The sequence below is a fragment of the Myotis lucifugus genome, unplaced genomic scaffold (genome assembly GCF_000147115.1).
Source record: "Myotis lucifugus unplaced genomic scaffold, Myoluc2.0 scaffold_3, whole genome shotgun sequence".
NCBI classification, from domain to species: Eukaryota; Metazoa; Chordata; class Mammalia; order Chiroptera; family Vespertilionidae; genus Myotis; species Myotis lucifugus.
Genome location: NW_005871051.1, coordinates 9,460,320 through 9,479,038, shown reverse-complemented (window position 1 = coordinate 9,479,038; position 18,719 = coordinate 9,460,320). Strand labels below are relative to the sequence as shown.

Sequence of the window (18,719 nt, the reverse complement as noted above, 5' to 3'; positions counted from 1 at the left end):
ACCTGGCGAGACACTCCTAAGGACTGGCAGATAGGAAGAGGCTAGAGAATATTTTAAAAGTGTATCAAGGAAAGAAGTAAAAAGGGCATTTCCTTCTCCTCCTCTGGGCTCAGCTGTCTCCCTGTTCCTGCTCCTCGGCTATGTACTATGATTAGCGCAAGGTTATTGGATTTTAAGGGGCTTTTGTAAGCTGGTCTGGGACCCTACAATCAATAATTGTTTCCCTTTGGGAAACCATTCCCAGTTCCAAATTGGCAATTTCTAAATGGGTTTCTGAAGCACAGTTTATGTCTATGCTGGGGATTGCCTATAAACATGTTGCCTCCCTTCAAAATGATTTACGCTGTTTGAAAGCTAGAATTTTGCTCACATGATCTTCTCCCATATAGCTAATACGTCAACATGTTCCTATGAAATCCACATTGGAATATAAATGAACTAAAATGACCAACCAAATAATGTCTTCAATTTATTTTTGTCCTCTTCTTACCTCAAATGTTCATTATTTCCTGTAATTTAGGTAAGTCCCAACTCTCTAAGTGGCACTGAATATTCTACCAACACCAAGCTCCATCAAACCTCAAAACCCACCTAGTTTATGGACACAGTGGTGTGTTTTTTCCCCTGTCTCAGAACCTCTTCCGCTCCTCAGTTCAGCTATTTGAGGAAATCAGGGGGGCCACACTGGGAGGAACTGTTTATGGAGCTCGAGAGGGCTCATCCACAGAGAAGGGGGTGGTTATTTCAAGGCGGGAGCCAAACTGCAGCAGTTTCTAGATGCATACATTTGATGACTCCAATTCTTTACTTCATTCCATACTTTAAAGATTTTAATAATAAAATAGTATTTTTAATGGAGATATAACATATAGCAATCCATTAGTTTTAGGTGTCTAACATGAATTTGATATATGTATCTATATATATAAAAGGCTAAGCAACTGTCTGACCATCTGACCGGCCAGTAGGTATGATGCACACTGACCACCAGGGGGCAGATGCTCAATACAGGAGCTGCCAAGCTGCAGTGACTTGGCAGCGGTGGTTCTCTGGTGACACACCCCAGAACCAGAGAGGAGGGAACCCGATTCCAGGGTGCGTCACCCGAGAACCACCCTCTCACAATCCAGGATCCCTCAGGGGATGTCAGAGAGCTGGTTTCGGCCCGATCCCTGCAGGCTAGGCCGAGGGACCCCACCTGCCGGAGGGACCCCACTCACTCCGCAGATACCCTTTGAGCCGTGGTGCTGTCCCAGGTGTGGCTGGCCGGGGAGGGACCTCGGGAGGTTGGCTCCAGAGCATGCCCGACCCATCTTGCCCAGTCCCACCCTGCTGGTCACCCTCTAATTAATTTCCTTTCAATGTGTATAAATCTGTGCACTGGGGCACTAGTATAGAATATGATCTTGTCACAAAAAATAATCCAAGGGGATATAGGTAGAGCAATTCTACCCAAAGACTGAGAATCACTTTGAGTCCTTTCAAAAAATTCTACTGCCTTCTTCTGGAGCAAATTCCCAGCCCTGGGGCGAATCAAACTTTAACTTGCCTATCTAAATAAGTAGCCAAAGGCCTGGTAACTTCTCATGAACAACTCAGTGAAGCCAGGTGGGTTCCTGGGATAGCTCAAAGCCCCCAGACCAGGAGACAATACTTCTTTTTCTTTTTATCTAGGCAACAAATAGATGTGTTCTTTCTGATGATAAACAGGAAAATACCTGAAGGGAAAGGCCTTCTCAATGCTGTGTTGGCCCACTGACATGAGGAGCGCATTTCTCTTATGTCTCATTGTTAGAAAACAACGTTCTGATGGTTTTTATCCTTGTGTGGCTAGTACACATTCCATCCTAGATCCCTTCCTCAAGATGGTTAGCATGACCTCAGCATCCTGTTCTCCCTTTCTTCCGGCTGCAGAATTCACCGGATGCTTCTTTTGGCATCCAGACAGCTGCCAAGTATGTTCCTAGACCATCTTCATAACAAGGTGAACAAGTCTTACAGAATGTTTTCATTTACTCACCCAACCATCACCTTCCTGAATCAACCCCCTTTGCCAGAAAGATAAATCACCATGTCTTTTAAGACAGTGGAAAGTAGCATACCTCCTTCCCATCCATGTATCTACAAACCCCTTCTTTAGATAAACACTCTTCTAATTTAGTCAGAGTTAAAAAAAAAAAAAGCTGGGAGGAGGTATGATATATTCCATGCAGCTCTTTAAAAAAAAGTAATAAGGGTACTAATATTTTTAGAAAACTCTAGAGCCATCTCATTTCTGAAATTACGTACAGGATATTCATGTTGCTATTAAATAAGCAGATAATCTTTATCTGCTAATAAAAAAGAAACATCACAAAAAAATAAAACACAGCAGTTTACTGCCAGAGGACTGTGACAGTCTTAACAAGTTTTCAGGAAAATAAAATACCAGCAGATAACAGGTATTATGTTTTCTTTTGGCAAATTTTAACACTTCACAGCTAGCATATCTTGCTTACTTAATTGGACCTATACAAACTCACCAGGCCTTTTCACTCGCAGCCATTGAAATGCTCCCAATTTGCTCTTTACAGCTTTTCAGAGCCTACATGGGAAAACAGCTCCACAACAGACTGGCTGAAAAGATTTTTAAGGTCTCATGTCCATATTTACAGATCTTGCAATCTGTGTGTATTCATTGATTTTAACACAAATAAAGGGAATAAATCAGGAGCTCCTTTGGGGGAAAAAAAACACACCACAATGAATTTGAGAGAAAAAGAACAAAGTATGTCTGCTGAGGCCACTCTCAGATGGTCTCTAGAGCCTTCCCTCACTGCAACCCTGCCCCAACAGAGTGCACTGCTATTTCTCCAAGCTCATGTGGAAGCTAGTACCTCTCTATCAGTGCATTCCTCACCTAGATTATTGTCTGTGTCCTGTTTGGGCTTAGATGGCTGTATTCATGACTGGATTGTGAGCTTCTCCAAGGTAGAGGTGGTATTATATTCCTGTTACCAGCACTTGGCCTACACTAAGTCTGAGTACATATTTGTTAAAATTGAGTGGGAGACACAGATAAAAAAGGAGGAAAATAGAAGGATGCCAGAGCAAGGGGGAATCTGAGAGAACAGTGGGAGAAGTCTTCAGCTTTGGGCCAGTGGGCAAGTGTGATAATGGAGAGAACAACCAAGAAGATGGCCAGGAAAGATCCAGAAAGTCCCAGGACAGCCAAAGAAAGACTGTTAGTCTCATGGACAAAAATATATTTTCTTTTAAAAAATAATCATAGGTCTTAATCAAGTGATTGCTTTCATCATTTTGGCTTAAAGACTTTTGTGAGCACACTCACATTCTTTCAGGCCTATTTTAAAACTAATTTCAATGTAGTTATTAGGTAACTTATCTTCCTAATTTCCTTCTCCACAGTTCAGAAGTTCCCCAGTATCATGTGACTGGGAATATTTGTTAGGCCTCTCAATAGGACTTTGGGGGTTCTGACCCAATGAAAGTGTTTTTTGATGACAAGTCCATGGGATGATCTTGTTAGAGAAGCCGAACTAACTTGGTGCTTACTGAATCGACTGGAATTAATGCTGTAATTTTAGAATTTTGGGTCAGAAATTTTGAGGTCAACCCGGAGAAGCACCTAGGGCCCTCTCTTGGGCCCCACTCCTCCCCTGAGTGGACTATGGATCAGATTTTAACAAGTGATGCTAAAGACCAGCATGATTCAGGAGCCACAGTCTCATTCATAAAAGCTGCCTTGTTGGGTCTGGCGGACTAATAGGAATGAAATGTTAACTTTCTAAACTTGCTTTCCTAGATCTCTCCAAAAGTAGCAAGACAACAGTGCGATTTCTCAGGCCTATGCTGGACAAAAGATACTAGTGTTTTTCCTTGGCTTGGGGAGAGAACAGGAAAGGACGCTGAGATGCTAATCCCTGGTTTGGAGTATCTCAGGCAATGACAAAGAGCTCTCGTGTTTTATGACACAGCATTTACCAAGCATCCCTTTGGGAAGCCCTTGTTCCCAATTGTCTGGGAAGCATAAAATCAGGCACTTTTTGGCAATACTCAACACATCTGAGCATGGGAAACACAAATTAAAATAGAGATACTTCTTTACTCACTAGCTTGTGTTTCTACTTATACTTTTACTTGGCATAAAAATAGAATCATTAAGGTAGGAAGAACCCAAGTGTGTAGATATCTAACTCAGGTTTGGTGAAGGTCAGAGAACACTTTAAGTCTCATGCAGGTTAAGTATTTTCATCCCTTCAGCTTCTAATGAAGAGATAAAATAAAATTAGGTAAAAAAAAGCAGGACTGCTTACTCTAAAATTACTTGTGTTCTGTTTCTCATAGTGGTTTTGAGATGGAGGACTTTTCAATGCATTGGGCATGGTGTTCCCTTTTGGTTTTGGGGAAACTACTTCCCTTTATTTTATTGCTTGCTTGTTTGATTGAGGGAGCAGAACTTCTCATCAAAGTCAGTAAGTCGACCTCAATTAAGTTAGAAATAGTGAATGGTTCTCTCCATTGTTATTCTGGAGAATTGTTTTCTTCTGCTACTGAGAATATCAGTGACCAGTTGCCTCATCACTGCTAATGTCATTCTGTTTAATTCAAATGTCTGTAATCAAGCCAATAAATAGCTGTTTGTTCTGACTTATAGCCGCAAGATGCCTATCTCTGGAAGAGGTGGGAGCCATTTGGTAGAAGGCTGCCAATCCTTACTATGCCTTTCTGATGAGTGTTTTTAAAGTCTATCGCACGTGGAAGAACCTACTGGTGCTGGGAGTTTTATATGCTCTGCACAACAGTGCTGAATGCTCTGACAGGCTCTTAAACAGCAGTGGGAACGTGCTGAGGGCCGCACACAGGAAGCCACAGCACTGAAGTGAACACCAGAGGCAATCAGCTCAGTCACCGGACTCTGCTCTTCCAACCCTGACCTTGTGAGCATAAATAGGAGTGTGACCATCAGAAAACTTTTCAAAAACAGGTTTGCCCTTCAAAAGAGCTGGTGTCTTTAGTGGCCACCAGGAATAAGAGAGTTCTTTATATGGTTCTCAAGAAAGCACTAAGAACTGTAGCAGAAGGCAGTGGTCATCAAAGAGGGTGAGTGAGAGCTGGCTCACGAAGAGGCTGTCACTATTACCACACAAGCTCTGCTCCAGCAATGATGGCAGAATGAGAGCTAATGTTTATTGAACACCAAAACCCAGTCTCTGGCACTATTTTAAGTATGTGACATATACCTTTTAAAAAATTTGATTTTTAGAGAGAGATGAAGGGAGAGGGAGAGAGCAAGAGAGAGAAAAACATCAATGTGAGAGTGAAACATTGAATGGCTGCCTCCTGCATGCCCATACCGGGGATTGAGGCCCCAACCTGGGCATGTGCCCTGATTGGGAATTGAATCGAATCGGTGCACTGGATGATGCCCAACCAACTGAGTCACACTGGCCAGGGCAACATGTACTTTTAATCAAACTCTAAGCACCCTCCTCTTGGGCATTTTTGTGGATGCTCAAGAGTCAAATGTATTTTGTAAGTACAGCTTTGCCTTCTTGAAAATGATAGGAGAATGAATCACTATCCTGAAAAAAACAAACACAAAGTTTACCTCTCTAGAGGTCAAAATATTCTTTTCTGTTCCCAAATGCTGAAGGATTGGTAAAGAGAATCCTCTAATACAAAAATTGCCCTTGCCTCAAAATAAAATGATCTTGGAGTCTGGTAAGATCAGCAAAATCTGAATTGTTCAGGTGTGATGTACAAACAATTGATATCTCTGAAGACAACCCTTCTGAAATGTACTCTAATACCCATTTTTCAAAGGCTTAATGACTTACGTTGCATGTTCCATTAATGTTTGCCCAGATGTCTGAGACCCAAGATGGAGGGCAAAGATTAGGGTGCAGTAGATGATGACAAAGATTCCTTGTCCCCTTTAAAACAGCAAACATCTGCTCCCCTCCAAGTTGGTATACAAGTCCAACAGGGAGTAAATATGAGAGCAATTAAAATGAACTACTGTGCATTAGTGTGGTTTGATTTATGTGAACAACTTCTGTGGGAGAGGGTCTGGTGGACTAATAGGAATGGAATGGCTGTGGTTGGGGTAACCCAAATATAACGATATATTTAGATCATCCTTGGCCATGTTCTTCTGCTCTAAACTATCTCAGTAAAGATACTAGTAAATTCAATAATTGGAGTTAGGCATGGGCTTACCCAGTGAAGGTCATAATCAGATGGCCTTGCTCTTCCTTCGTCATCCTCATATAATGTGAAACCTTCCCTCCGAGCCTGATAATACTCCTTCCGCAACTTCTGGATGCGATCAGCACCTCCACTCATGGGATAGCCACTACAGAACACAAACAAACAGGGTCACACAGTGCATGTCACCCTGGAAACTCACTTTTTGATCTTCTTGTTAAAGGAGCTGACATCTGCATTTAGAAGATTCAATAATGTCAAATATGCTAGGAAAACTGTGAAATCAGTAATAACAATGAACAAAAACCAGTCCTGACATGCATACCTTTAGCTTCAAGGGTCAGAACATCTGACTTGAGCTTAGTAAATGCCTTTTGAGTGAGAAGGTAAGAAAAGGTCCTGACCTTTAGAGCAATTAAAAGAGCCATCACATTTTTCTTATAGTCACACCCACAAAACTTGGTTACATTTTCATGTGGGTATCTCATTTTCTCAACTAACTATTGCCTATTTGAGACCAGTTGCTTGACCTGAAGATTGGATGTGACACAGAGTTGGCATGTGCCAGTGTTCAATTCAATGAGATTCATACATTTTTAGAGTGTGGACGGGTGAGGTACATGTACATGTCAATGTGTAAGCCATGCCAAAAAGTAAAAAAGAAAAAGAGAAAGCGGGTGATAGTAGAACGTGTCCACTTGTTTAATAGTCCAAGGTTCTCTCTACCACTTCTTCCTCTCAGGAATTATAGATTCTCCAGTGACCCATCCACTAAACCCCAAACTGGTCAGCCAGTGGCTCCATTTTAGCTAGTATTTGTCTCCCTCATTTCAATAGAATCAACATCATGAGATACAATTCAGGGCTAGGAAACAAGAAAGGAATGATAGGCAGAACTCACAGTTGTTCAACTTCTTTGGTTCATCTGAGGTATAACTGAGAGCCCTATTGTGTCAGACCTTAAGTTAAGATCTGGGAAAGTAAAAATGGACAATTCACAGTCCTTGTCTGCAAAAAGCTCACAGTCTGGGAGTTAGGGGACAGATAGTGATAAAGACTACAACCCACTGTGACAGGTGCTATAACAGAGTCTGCACAGTGAGGAAGCAGACTGCTTAGTAAACTTAGACAAGGTACTCAACAGTTGGGGGAGATGAGGAAATTCTGGACAGAGGAAAGGGCAGTGTAAAGGACAGAAATGAGAAAGCATCTTGCTTTGGGGAATGCAAGTAAGTTATTTGGGGCAAGCAGCGGTCTCAGCTTCATTTGTCCTGCCGCATGCGCATATCAGGTGGCATATGCTCTCTTTCCTCACTTATTGAGGAAGCACAGTAGAAGAAACATGCGTGTGTTGGTGAACTGGGACATTTTGAATTTACTTTAGTGACAAAAGCATATCCCTTGCAAAATTTGGTATTTTAACTCAATTTGTAACAACAACCATAATGACACTCGTATTTCATGAGTCTGTAAGAATCACTGCTTCAGTATACAGAGCATAGGGGTGGAGCAGGAAAGAGAGACAGGTGTGACTGAGAAAGGTAAGTAGGGGCCCCATTGTGAAGAGCTTTACATGCCCCAAACATCCCCCAATATTACAGTTGAATTTTAAGTTTAACTAAGATATAAAATAAGACCTCTGAAAGCAATAGAAAGAGGTCACCTACTATTTTGTTAAAACACCTAAAAATTATACTTGTAAACTATAACAAGAAAATGATGATTAAACACCTTTTGGAGGAAAAATATTCTTGCCAAACTAGATTGTAAGTTAATTAAAAGCAGGACCACTTGTTGATATCTTCCAACCTCTCTACAAAGTTAGTATCTGGTTCTAGGCTTTCTACGTACCATATACACTGAGTAGCTGATGCCTTTGATTAAGAAAAGACAAACCTTTATAGATCACATACCTTTATATTTTTTCAATATGTATTTCAAAACTCCCAAATAATTCTGTTTCTATACCATGCTTTTCTTTTTTTTAATAGAAGTTTTTCTTGAGCACTTGAAAAAAAGTTGGAAGGCCTGATATGCTTTTCCAAACTACAGGAAGCTCTCTGGAACGGCTGGCCTCACTCCTCAGTATGAGGAGCTATGATACCCGTATCCAATGTGCAGTGTCTGCTGATTATGTGAAAGCATGAGCCGCAGTCAAACTCACCAGATAAGTTTAGTGAACACAGTGCAAACATCACATACATAATCTATTATTTTACCCAGAGAAACTGAAGCACTGAATTCAAGCAGAAAGAAGTCATCAGTAATAAAGAAAAAAGAAACTGATTAAGGCATCATTTTAAAAAACACAAAACCCACCACTCTCCTATATTTGTGGTGGAGAAAGAAAACATACTCAGACTGTAAACTATTCTATATATCTATAAATACATAAATTTTAAAATATGGGTTCAATCAGATTTTAGTTCTCAAAGAGAGGGATTGGGGCAAGAATACAAAATCAGCTGTTTAGGATTCAGAAAATCTCTTATGGTTGACAGGAACATGACTATTTACCCAGAAAAGAAATCTGGCCTCAGAGAAAAAAATAGGAAAAAAACCCACTAGAAAGTCATGGACCATCTCAGTGCAAGACAAGCTGTCCCTTCTCCCTCCTGTGGATATTTTAAAGAAGATATGGACACCGTACACACCTGTCCTAACCTGGAACTACATCTCAACATTGTCTCTTCTTTTTCTTTTCCTCTCCAACCCCCATTCTACTGTTAGTACCTGTATCATATTTTTTTCAAGTGGGTGTTTTATATAATAAAATAGGAACAGCAAATTTTGGGTTCATATTTTAGCTCTTCTCTGCAGATAATATACAAAAGCTCACCATCACATCAATAAAAGTGATATACACAGCTATTGTTACCAAAACAGTTAATTAATTCCATTTTGTGTTGAGGATGCAGAAATGTGAAAATAAATATAAAAATACCATTGTCATAATAGCAACAATAATCATAATAGTTATAATTGATAGAAACTTACATAGTAAATATATTGATACAGACTTTTATTTACCCCATTTTCTGCCCAGAGCAGACATCACTAATCAATTATAGCATTCTTTCCCAGAGACCCTAAACATGATCTTAAGATCCTTCTGAGAACTTCAGAAAGCAACTACCAATCTGCAAAAGCTGGCACTTGAGTTTATTTCCAATTCTTGTGTAACAGGTGCTGTAAATAGCTCAATATATCAAATAAAATGGAAAGGTGTTTTTTTAAAATATATATATTTTTTATTGATTTCAGAGAGAAAGGGAGAGGGAGAGAGAGAGAGAGAAAAACACCAGTGATGCTTCCCTCATAGCCCTGGCTTCGTCCAGAAGGTCATCCAGAAGGACATCTGGTCTAAAGAGCATATTATGCTTTTATTATTATAGATATATTAGAGACTGGGTCCGCAAGCCACATACTAGCCCAGAATGAAAGTTAACCCTAGCCTTAAGAACTTACTTTCTGAGGACTCCTACTTTCCTTCCTTTATTCCATATTATCTGTTTATTTTTCTGGCTTTATGGGACTTAGCAGTAGTGATTCTAGAAAATATTTTGCCTAATAGCTTCAGAAGTGATGTCAGATTATGATGGAACTCAAATATTCTTGCAACCAAATAACATCAGGTTATAACCCCATCTCCACGTTGCTGGATAGAAAATTTGCCTTTCTGTATTAATTGTTCACTGGATAAAGTTAGCCATTTTATAAAAAGAAAGGTTCATATTATAGCTGTATTTATAAGAAGGTGATCAGGCCACTCCTATACTTTCAATGTGCTGAAATTTTATGTAAAATGAATTTAAACAGTGTAACAAAACAGATTTATATTGTAGTGATTTCTTGTAAATTATACTGACTATACCAGTATCTTTAAAGGCAGACATGTAGCCAGGCTGGTGTGGCTCAGTGGTTGAGTTTTGACCAATGAAACAGGAGGTTATGGTTGGATTCCCAGTCAGGGCACATGCCCAGGTTATTGGCTCGATCCTCAGGGTGGGGCATGCAGGAGGCAACTGATCAGTGATTCTCTTTCATCACTGATGTTTCTATCCCCCTTTCTCTCCTTTCCTCTCTGAAATCAATAAAAATATCTATATTTAAAAGCCTAAGTGACCATTCAACTGTTCAACCGGTAGCTATGATGCACTCTGATCACTAGAGGGCAGATGCTCAACTCACAGACATGGAAACATGGAACAGACTGGTGAATCTCAGAGGAAAGGGGGGTAGGCAGGAAGAGATTAACCAAATATCTTATATGCATACTAGAGGCCCAGTGCACGTATTTGTGCACCAGTGGGGTCCCTCGGTCTGGCTTGTGGGGATTGGGCTGAAATTGGCAGTCTGACATTCCCCGAGGGGTCCCAGGTTGTGAGAGGGCACAGGCCAGGCCGAGGGACCCCACCAGTGCACGAATCCATGCACCGGGCCTCTAGTATTTTAATAAAAGACAGACATGCAGTTACACAGGCTCTTCTTATAGCACTTGAGAGCTAGACAGAGTTTAGAGCTGTAATGGAGTTCATTAGCCATATCTTTTTCTTCATAGCCACCTAGAGCTGTGGTCGGCAAACTGCAGCTCGCGAGCCACATGTGGCTCTTTGGCCCCTTGAGTGTGGCTCTTCCTAAGCCTTAGGAGTGTCCTAATTAAGTTAATAACAATGTACCTACCTATATAGTTTAAATTTAAAAAATTTGGCTCTTAAAAGAAATTTCAATCATTGTACTGTTGATATTTGGCTCTGTTGACTAATGAGTTTGCCGACCACTGACCTAGAGTAATTATGTGCCCATATGCAATGAATATCACAGTGAGGCATCATCTGCTCCTTCAAAATCTAATCTCATTCTTCCCAGTTCATAATGAACTCAATTGAAGTTCACTTTAAGATGAGTGTTCATTTGGGCTTGCCATAGTCTCCTCCCATTACTGCTGCAGGCTGGAAAAGGGAAAGCAATATTCATTAAGTTCCTGTAACGCCCTAAGTTTAATACTTATGGTTTACATACTTCATCTCACTTAATTCTCCATCAAAGCTGTTACTGACATTTCACAGGTGAGCACAGGAGGCTCAGAGAAGTTGAGCAGCACGATTGCTGAGCGGTGGGCCAGCGGTTGGGTGACTGCAAACCCTGAGTCACTTCTACCATATCATGTTGCCTCGCCAGAAAGGCACTAAAACGCAGCAGGCATTTCTAGAAGCAGATCACAGGCGCGTCCAGGCAGAGGGAACTTAGCAGAGCACATTTATAGCCCTACCTTCTGATACACTTTTATCTGCACAGATCTGTGCCATAAAAATAGAAGTAAAAGTAGCTAAAGCAATAGAAAGACATGCAACAAAGTCCATATTCACTCAAGAATGATGTTGGAGCAACTGCAGACAGAGAGTTCTGGATAATTAATGTTACATCTCTAACAGGCGTATGTGGAAAATGGGAATAAAACTGAATGGGGTGTGAAAGAGAATCCACATGGGACAAAGATCCCACATGAAAGAGAGAGAAGTGCTGGATGGGGACCAGGACAGACTGGCAGCCAAGGCCGCTCCCGGGAAAGTTCACCCCGACTGAATAAGGGGGAGCTGATCACTGACAATGAACCACTGTTGGGCTTGTGAATTAACTCGGGGTGATTTTGTGTGTATGCCTTAGTGGGCATGTATGTAAAGACGTGCACACTAACTGTGATTAAATGGCACGTGGTTAATTCCAACGAGCCGTGCTGTTTTCAGACCTGCAGCTCTGCGTCTGCAGAGGTGTGTGCCTTTGGTGAGGACAGCCCTCATTTGCAAGTACCAGCCTGGGGTCCAGAAAGGCGATGTGGTTAAGAAATAGTCTTTGTAAAATGGAGCCTTCACAGGAGTATTCCTCCCTGGATGTGGCAATCCTTACGAAGTCACTGAACAAAACGATGTGAATTAGATGAGTACATGCCAACAATGATCAGAACAGGGAGTATTTGTAAGTTTGGGGTTGCATAGACTCTTTAATTTTGTATGAAGTTGCTGTCAAATGTTATTTTGAGGTTTATCACTAAATGTTTAATTATATAAATATGGTGTCAACCTTTCTGTATATAAAAGGGTGGGATTTTAAAGGTTTTCTTAAAAAGGGTTATGCTTCTTGAAAGATATGGGGTGAAGAAAAACATTTCTGTAGCCTTTTAAGAACGCCAGGATGCCAATCTTTTCCTGTTTCTCTCCCCCACCCCCACCCCCCGGGTTGTTGTTTTTTGTTGTTTGTTTGTTTTTTGCATTCAAGGACCTAAAAATTATCATTTTTATAAACTTCAATTTTAGTAGTACCATTGTTGCCTTAGGAAACAGGGCGTTTTTTTTTTTTAAAGTGGGAACAGACTTCTCAAAGTACCTGTGTTCTGGGTCACTACCACTCCCGATAACACGAATGAAATATAATCTAAAATAAAATCTATATGCAATCTTATTTGACCAATTTTACTTTAAACTAGTTTCTGGAAAAGACTATTCCGTCGAAGACAGACAGTCATGGACACAACTGTTACTTATTTTCTGTTGGTGCTAAAGATCCCTGTCAAATAAAAGTCCCTGGAGATTCTTATAACTGCATTCAGGCTCATTAATTCAAAAGGCTTTTGAAGATTTACAGAAACTATAGCCCAAAAGCACTTACATTAATACTCTACAGATTTGCCTTTCATAGCAAAAATGCATTTATATAGTGGCCCATATACACTAAAGGAGCTTAAATAATAAACAATGGCTTTTAATGGGGCCTAATTCTATAGAATTCTTCAAGTGATACTTTAGTCCTGAAAAGCTCTAAAAATTATCCAGTGTAAAAATATTCGGTAAATATTATGATTATGTAAATTCCCTATCTTCACCTGCTCCCAATTTCTTATAAAGAATACTTATTTTTTGAAAGGAACATTGACAAGTAAGATTTTTCATGGCTTAGTCCATCCAGTGACATTTTGGGACCCACAACTGAGGACCCATGAATCACATCTGGGAATTTTTTTCTAATTTCTTCCCAAATTCATCATCACTATTTATCACTTTAAATTATTTTTGGTAAAATGTTTCCCCAAATAATAAGAATATGCCTTTCCTCATATGGACATTTGATGTCTAACAGATTTAAGTTATCTTGTTGATTAAATAATTCATTGAAATGAAGAGCCCTTTGCTTGCTTACTATGACTGCCTAAAAATTCCTCAATCAAGAGTAATGAGTTTAGAGAAAGAGAGAAGCATATTATTAACAGACAAAACAAACTGTCCACATCTAGACTCTGCCTTTATTTCCGGGGATACATTTGTCAATTATCTCTGACCTCTACTTCTTAGAAGGTGAAGGAACAATGCTTAGCCATTTAAAGAGAATATTTAATGTCACATAAAAAAAAAACTGGTGGCAGAACAGGAGAAAAAACAGTGCTCTATGCTAATATGTAACTTTGAAAAGTATGTTTTTGTATAAATTACTAAGAATTCAACAAATCACTTCCTATGTCAGGAGCATGTGGGGAAGTTGGAAAAAACCTGTGCAGAGAGATTGATATGCAAGTAGGGTTAGAAGAGGAAGAGAAACCACAAAGCACAATGATGCATTCGCTCAGCCTGTAATCCTGAACACAGTTTTTCCTCAGGGCCATTCTGGTGCTGCCTGGGGCATGCTGACCTAGCAGCTACAACCCACAGCGTGACTTGGCTTACCTGGGTGCCTGGCTTTGCCATGGCAACCTGAGTCTTGACCTTTCTTCTTTCTCAACATGTTGCCTGCTTTCAGCATCTGCTCTCTTGGAGATCTTTGTTTTGTTTTCTCCATCCCTAATTCGGTGAATTCAACTTTGACTCCTACAGCTTGCAGATTTTTCCTGGAAACCTTAACCCTGGACTGGACCTTGACCCCCAGTGAATCAAGCCTTAGTGGATATAAAGGCCCCTTCCCTGGCACTTTCGATTGCATAATGGCAAGCATTTCTACTCACACTATGAACCACGCTGCCATTTATCGTTGAAAGCAATCTCATTGATGCATGAAGGACAACTTTCTCCCATGTGATTGATTGTTGTGACTGTGAATCTCCCCAGATCAATGTCATCTCCTCTTCTGTTAAAAGGCATTGCTCTACCTTTGCTCTTTATCACTTGAGACAAAGCGAGGCCAATCTCTAAGCAGATCACCTCTAATCAGAACATCCTGCTTCTCTGTCTCCGTTTCCAGCAAAGGCAGAATTTCTTTGGAGTGATATTGACAGTGTTTTCACAATTCAACAACACACAACAGCTTCAACTCACCATTATAAGCCAGAAACACATAATTTCATTGTTCTGATACTGCACAATGACCTCCTGGCTGTGTTCAAATTTCAGAAGCATTTTGCCATTAGTCATAAAATAAGCAGGTGAGTTATTCATATTTTGAATAGTATTCTAATATATTTCCTCCAACACAGCACTGTATTCTTGAGCCTTAAATAATTTACACAAATACTGGACACATTTAGAGTTATGTATAAACATAGGATACATATTGTCTCGAGACATTTTGCCAATTTTATTAACAACACAAAGTATGTGGAAGTCACAGAAAGAATTTATCAAGAGTTTCATGTGGTAACTTTCGTTGCTAAAAAATCTAGTTGAAATATTTACACTGGATGGTTGCAAAATTAGCCCTTCATTTCTACTCTACATCTTTGCAAAACAAACATACATAGATGCAAAGAAAAATAGATTTGGATCAATTTGGAACTGTGCACTCACTGTGTCTTTCATTAAAGATGGTAAACAAACCATGCTCTCAATTATAATTCATGTAGTTACAGCTGTTCTTACATGGTTGAAATATAGTGACATTGCATCCCAACTGTTTAACTGTTTAACCAAATATTTGAGTGTAGTGAAAAATGGGGATGTGTGTGTGTGTGTGTGTGTGTGTGTGTGTGTGTGTGAGGGTGGTGGGGGTGTGTGCGGCAATTTAAGTTGTGTTAGTGTTCCCACCGGCCAGTCCATGTAATGAGCACATGGCTCTGGACATGAGCGCATTGGTTTCCCTGGGTTGGTGTCAGTTCCTAAGCACCTCTCATAATGTAACCTTGACATTGTGTTGAACTCAATTCCAATGTTTCAAGATATGCATTCCTTGCACAACATGGCCCCTTGCATGCAAGCCAACTCCTCCACCAGGGAACAGCCACCTGACACAGTGCTCAAGGACACAGTGTGGGGTGGATTTAGTGAGAGGCCAGGTAGGGTCCAAAACAGCCTTCACCTTAAGTGTTTTCCAAGGTCTATTCCAACTATACACAATTTTTGTCTCACCTAATGACTTTAGAAACTAACCTTAAGACATGACTCTACATGAAACATAAGGTTTTTCAAAGAGCTTTATGGTCCAAAATAAAATTAGCAAAATACTGATAAAAAGGTAAATGGAAGAAACCTATAAAACCTTTAACTCTTATTCGCATTGTTGAGCTGAACAAAATATAGTTTAAGGAGAAATAAACTTCTATTACAACACACACACACACACACATACACACACACACACACACAGACTTGTCAAAGAAATTCTCACCAATAAGTGTAGGACTTGCAAGATGAAATTATCTTCTAGGCTTAAGTTAAACACAGCTTGAGGTTTAGAAATACATATCTGACATTTAGATGGGAATTAAACTTTCAGAGTCTATTCTGGGAAAAATAGGCCTTCGTGGCAGCAGTCCAGAAAACCTTGGGAATTTCCTGGGCTTCCATAAAATTCCCTCTTCCTCAGAGGAAAGAAGAGAGAAGCTCATCTTCTCCCAGAGGATCTCAGAATGCCATCAAAGGCCACTGATTCCCAAGCTGCCACCTAGACCTTTCCTTTTAGACTGTAGGAAAATAGGACCTAATTGACTACAGAATTTTCAGGGAAAATAAGCAGATTCTAAATGATTTAGTGCATGCATACTTTTAAAAAAAATTTTTTTTATTTGGAGGATTATATCAGTCAGGATAGTCTATTGTATACTGTGGTAACTAAATGTCAGTAGATTAAAACAGTAATTTCTTAATTATATAACAAGGCTTATTTTTCCTCCCTTGGGAAAATAACAAAAGTGACAAAGAAAGAAAATATATAAAAGAACAAGGTTTTCAATTGAAAGAAGCTAAAAATTGTGATTAGGAGCTCAACACTAAATGTTTGGAGACAAAGCCTTCTAAATACATAAGATATGTAAACTAGTCCTTACCAACACATTAAAGGGATATATGATAATAAACTACCCAAACACCCAGAAGGGACATATGGGTCACACAGATATGTGATTGTGAGGCCGATCTTAATGATCACATATATGGTGTTAAATCATACTATCTCATAAGCATAGAAGTCTACATGAAGTATTCTGAGATGATTAGCATAAAAGCAATTAAGAATCTATCAAGAACATTTTTGATATTACCCAATTCTTTTCATTCCTTTTACACCTTTATGCTGAATACTGAGCTCTCGACATTTTAAATAAGGTTATAATAATTAGCCAATCCAAAGAGATTCTCAACTCCAAAGAGCCACCTAAAACATTCACATATACTTAGGTCCCAAAGGATGCCAAATCCAAGAACATCCCACAGCGCTCATTTGCCTGGTGTAACGTGAGCTCTATACCCTGTCACCTCTCGCTGACCTTCTGACTCCAGGGATTTATGGGATAGAGACAGCTTGGAGTACCACCTCCTAGTGTGTTCCAGTTGTTTTGAAAAGACGTTCACATTCCTACAACTCCTGTCTAGGAGCATGCTAGAACAGCTTAGTTTCAGAACAGCTCAGAAACGAATACATTGATTGGTATCAAACTTAGATCAACTGCTTTCTTAAACATTTTCCAATAATCCTCTGAACATTTTCAGATATGCACATTATTATTTATTCTTAAACATTACATGTCTATGGTCCTAATGGCACAAAGGGGATTAAGACCCAGAACCGGACCCTCAGAGATTTCACAGTCACACGAGGGCCGTGGATACAGTGCAGAATTACAGTGCAGTGTGGCAGTGATGATGACGAAGTATCACGAGTATCATGACGTCCTGCAGTGGGTCAGGGGGAGGGTGATTGGTTGGCTTGAGGAGGCCGGGAAGGGCCTCGAGGAGAGAGGAGAGCAGGCAGAGGGAGGGTGACTGGGTATGCTCAGGTAGGAGGGACACCTGGAAAGAGTGGAAACATGGAAGGACATGGCAGGTATAGCGGGAGTGGTGCAGTGGGTGGGGAATGAAGCTGGTAGGACTTGAACAGCTCCACATGGCGGTCTTTCCCAAAAGGACGATGATGTGGGATCACTGGAGGATTTCAAATACGGCAGCACTATCATGAGAGCTCTTCTTTGCGGCAGGATAACCCTGGGAGACCCTGACTTCCTTTGACCCCACACATCATACCCTATGAAATGAACCTCTATGGATTTTCTTTGCATTGCTATTTGAGTGCGTGTAGAGTTCAAGAGACAAGGTTGAACATATCATTGGCCAAGGCCACCTCCTATTTCCATCTCCCTACTTGTTGGAGGCTGTGGTTGGAGGGTCACTTCAGTTCGAGGCAATGGGACACGGAGATTTCCCTTCAGCTTGGAAACAGAACATTTTCTATAGCCAGAGCCCTTGTTTAACCAGTAACATCAACTGGTGATGAAGCATGACGCATCGTTAATACAGTGATAAATTTCCCATTAGGAACAGGGCACGGGCTGCCAAATGGGAGGGCAAAAAGTTAAAAAAACAAAACAAAGCAAATGAAACCAACCCATTATGGGTTGACAAAGACTTTTATTGTCACTGGCACTTTCAGCGAAAGCAGTCACAGAACCTTAATTAATAAATAGCCATCGCCCCTCCAGGCGAGGGGAGGCCGTGCCTGCCTACCTGCCGGGGAGCAATTTGTAGCTGTCTGTGCTCTGAGAAGCGAACGAATACGTTGGTGGTGACGATCGTGGAAGAGGGGAATTAGGCTCTCTGCTGTCGACAATTGAACTCTATAAATAACCCCCCGTGAAAATGAATAAAACACATGCCTTTCTCGAGCTTTCGGTAGCCTCTCGACAGTGTGACAGTTGCTGGTTTTTTCAATAAACATGATGTCAATTGTGCCTTTGATCCGCCATGGCAAAGTCATGTGCGGGGAAGATTGAGGAAACGGAGCCTCTGTTTTTTGACACTTCATATAACAATGCTTTTCTGCTTTGTTTACATCATCCTGAGGCAAAGCAGCTGCCCGATCTGTAAGCTATACATTGCGCCAACGTTCTTCCCTCTCTCTTCCCCGGTTCCAACAGCTTTCCTAGCAGCAGCGTTTCTGTGAGCTCTCTCAGTTGTAGGCAGGAATGGGAGGTTTGGAAGAGCGCGAGAAATAGACGCTACGGATGATTTGGAAAACTCTCATTTAAACCAACAACTTTGGTTTCTTCCCCAACCAGTGTTTTCCTAGAGCTGTAAACAATCCCCCAATTAATGGACTGC

The 18,719-nt window shown here is 40.5% G+C and overlaps 1 protein-coding gene across 1 annotated transcript in view; it reads right to left on the bottom strand.

The window, feature by feature from the left end:
- Window positions 1–18,719, bottom strand: part of PARD3B (par-3 family cell polarity regulator beta) — an 812,619-nt gene that overhangs the window by 90,560 nt on the left and 703,340 nt on the right. The window contains exon 21 of the mRNA XM_023760488.1: window positions 6,223–6,358. Within this exon, the coding sequence (XP_023616256.1) occupies window positions 6,223–6,358 (136 nt within the window). The remainder of the gene's footprint in view (window positions 1–6,222; window positions 6,359–18,719) is intronic.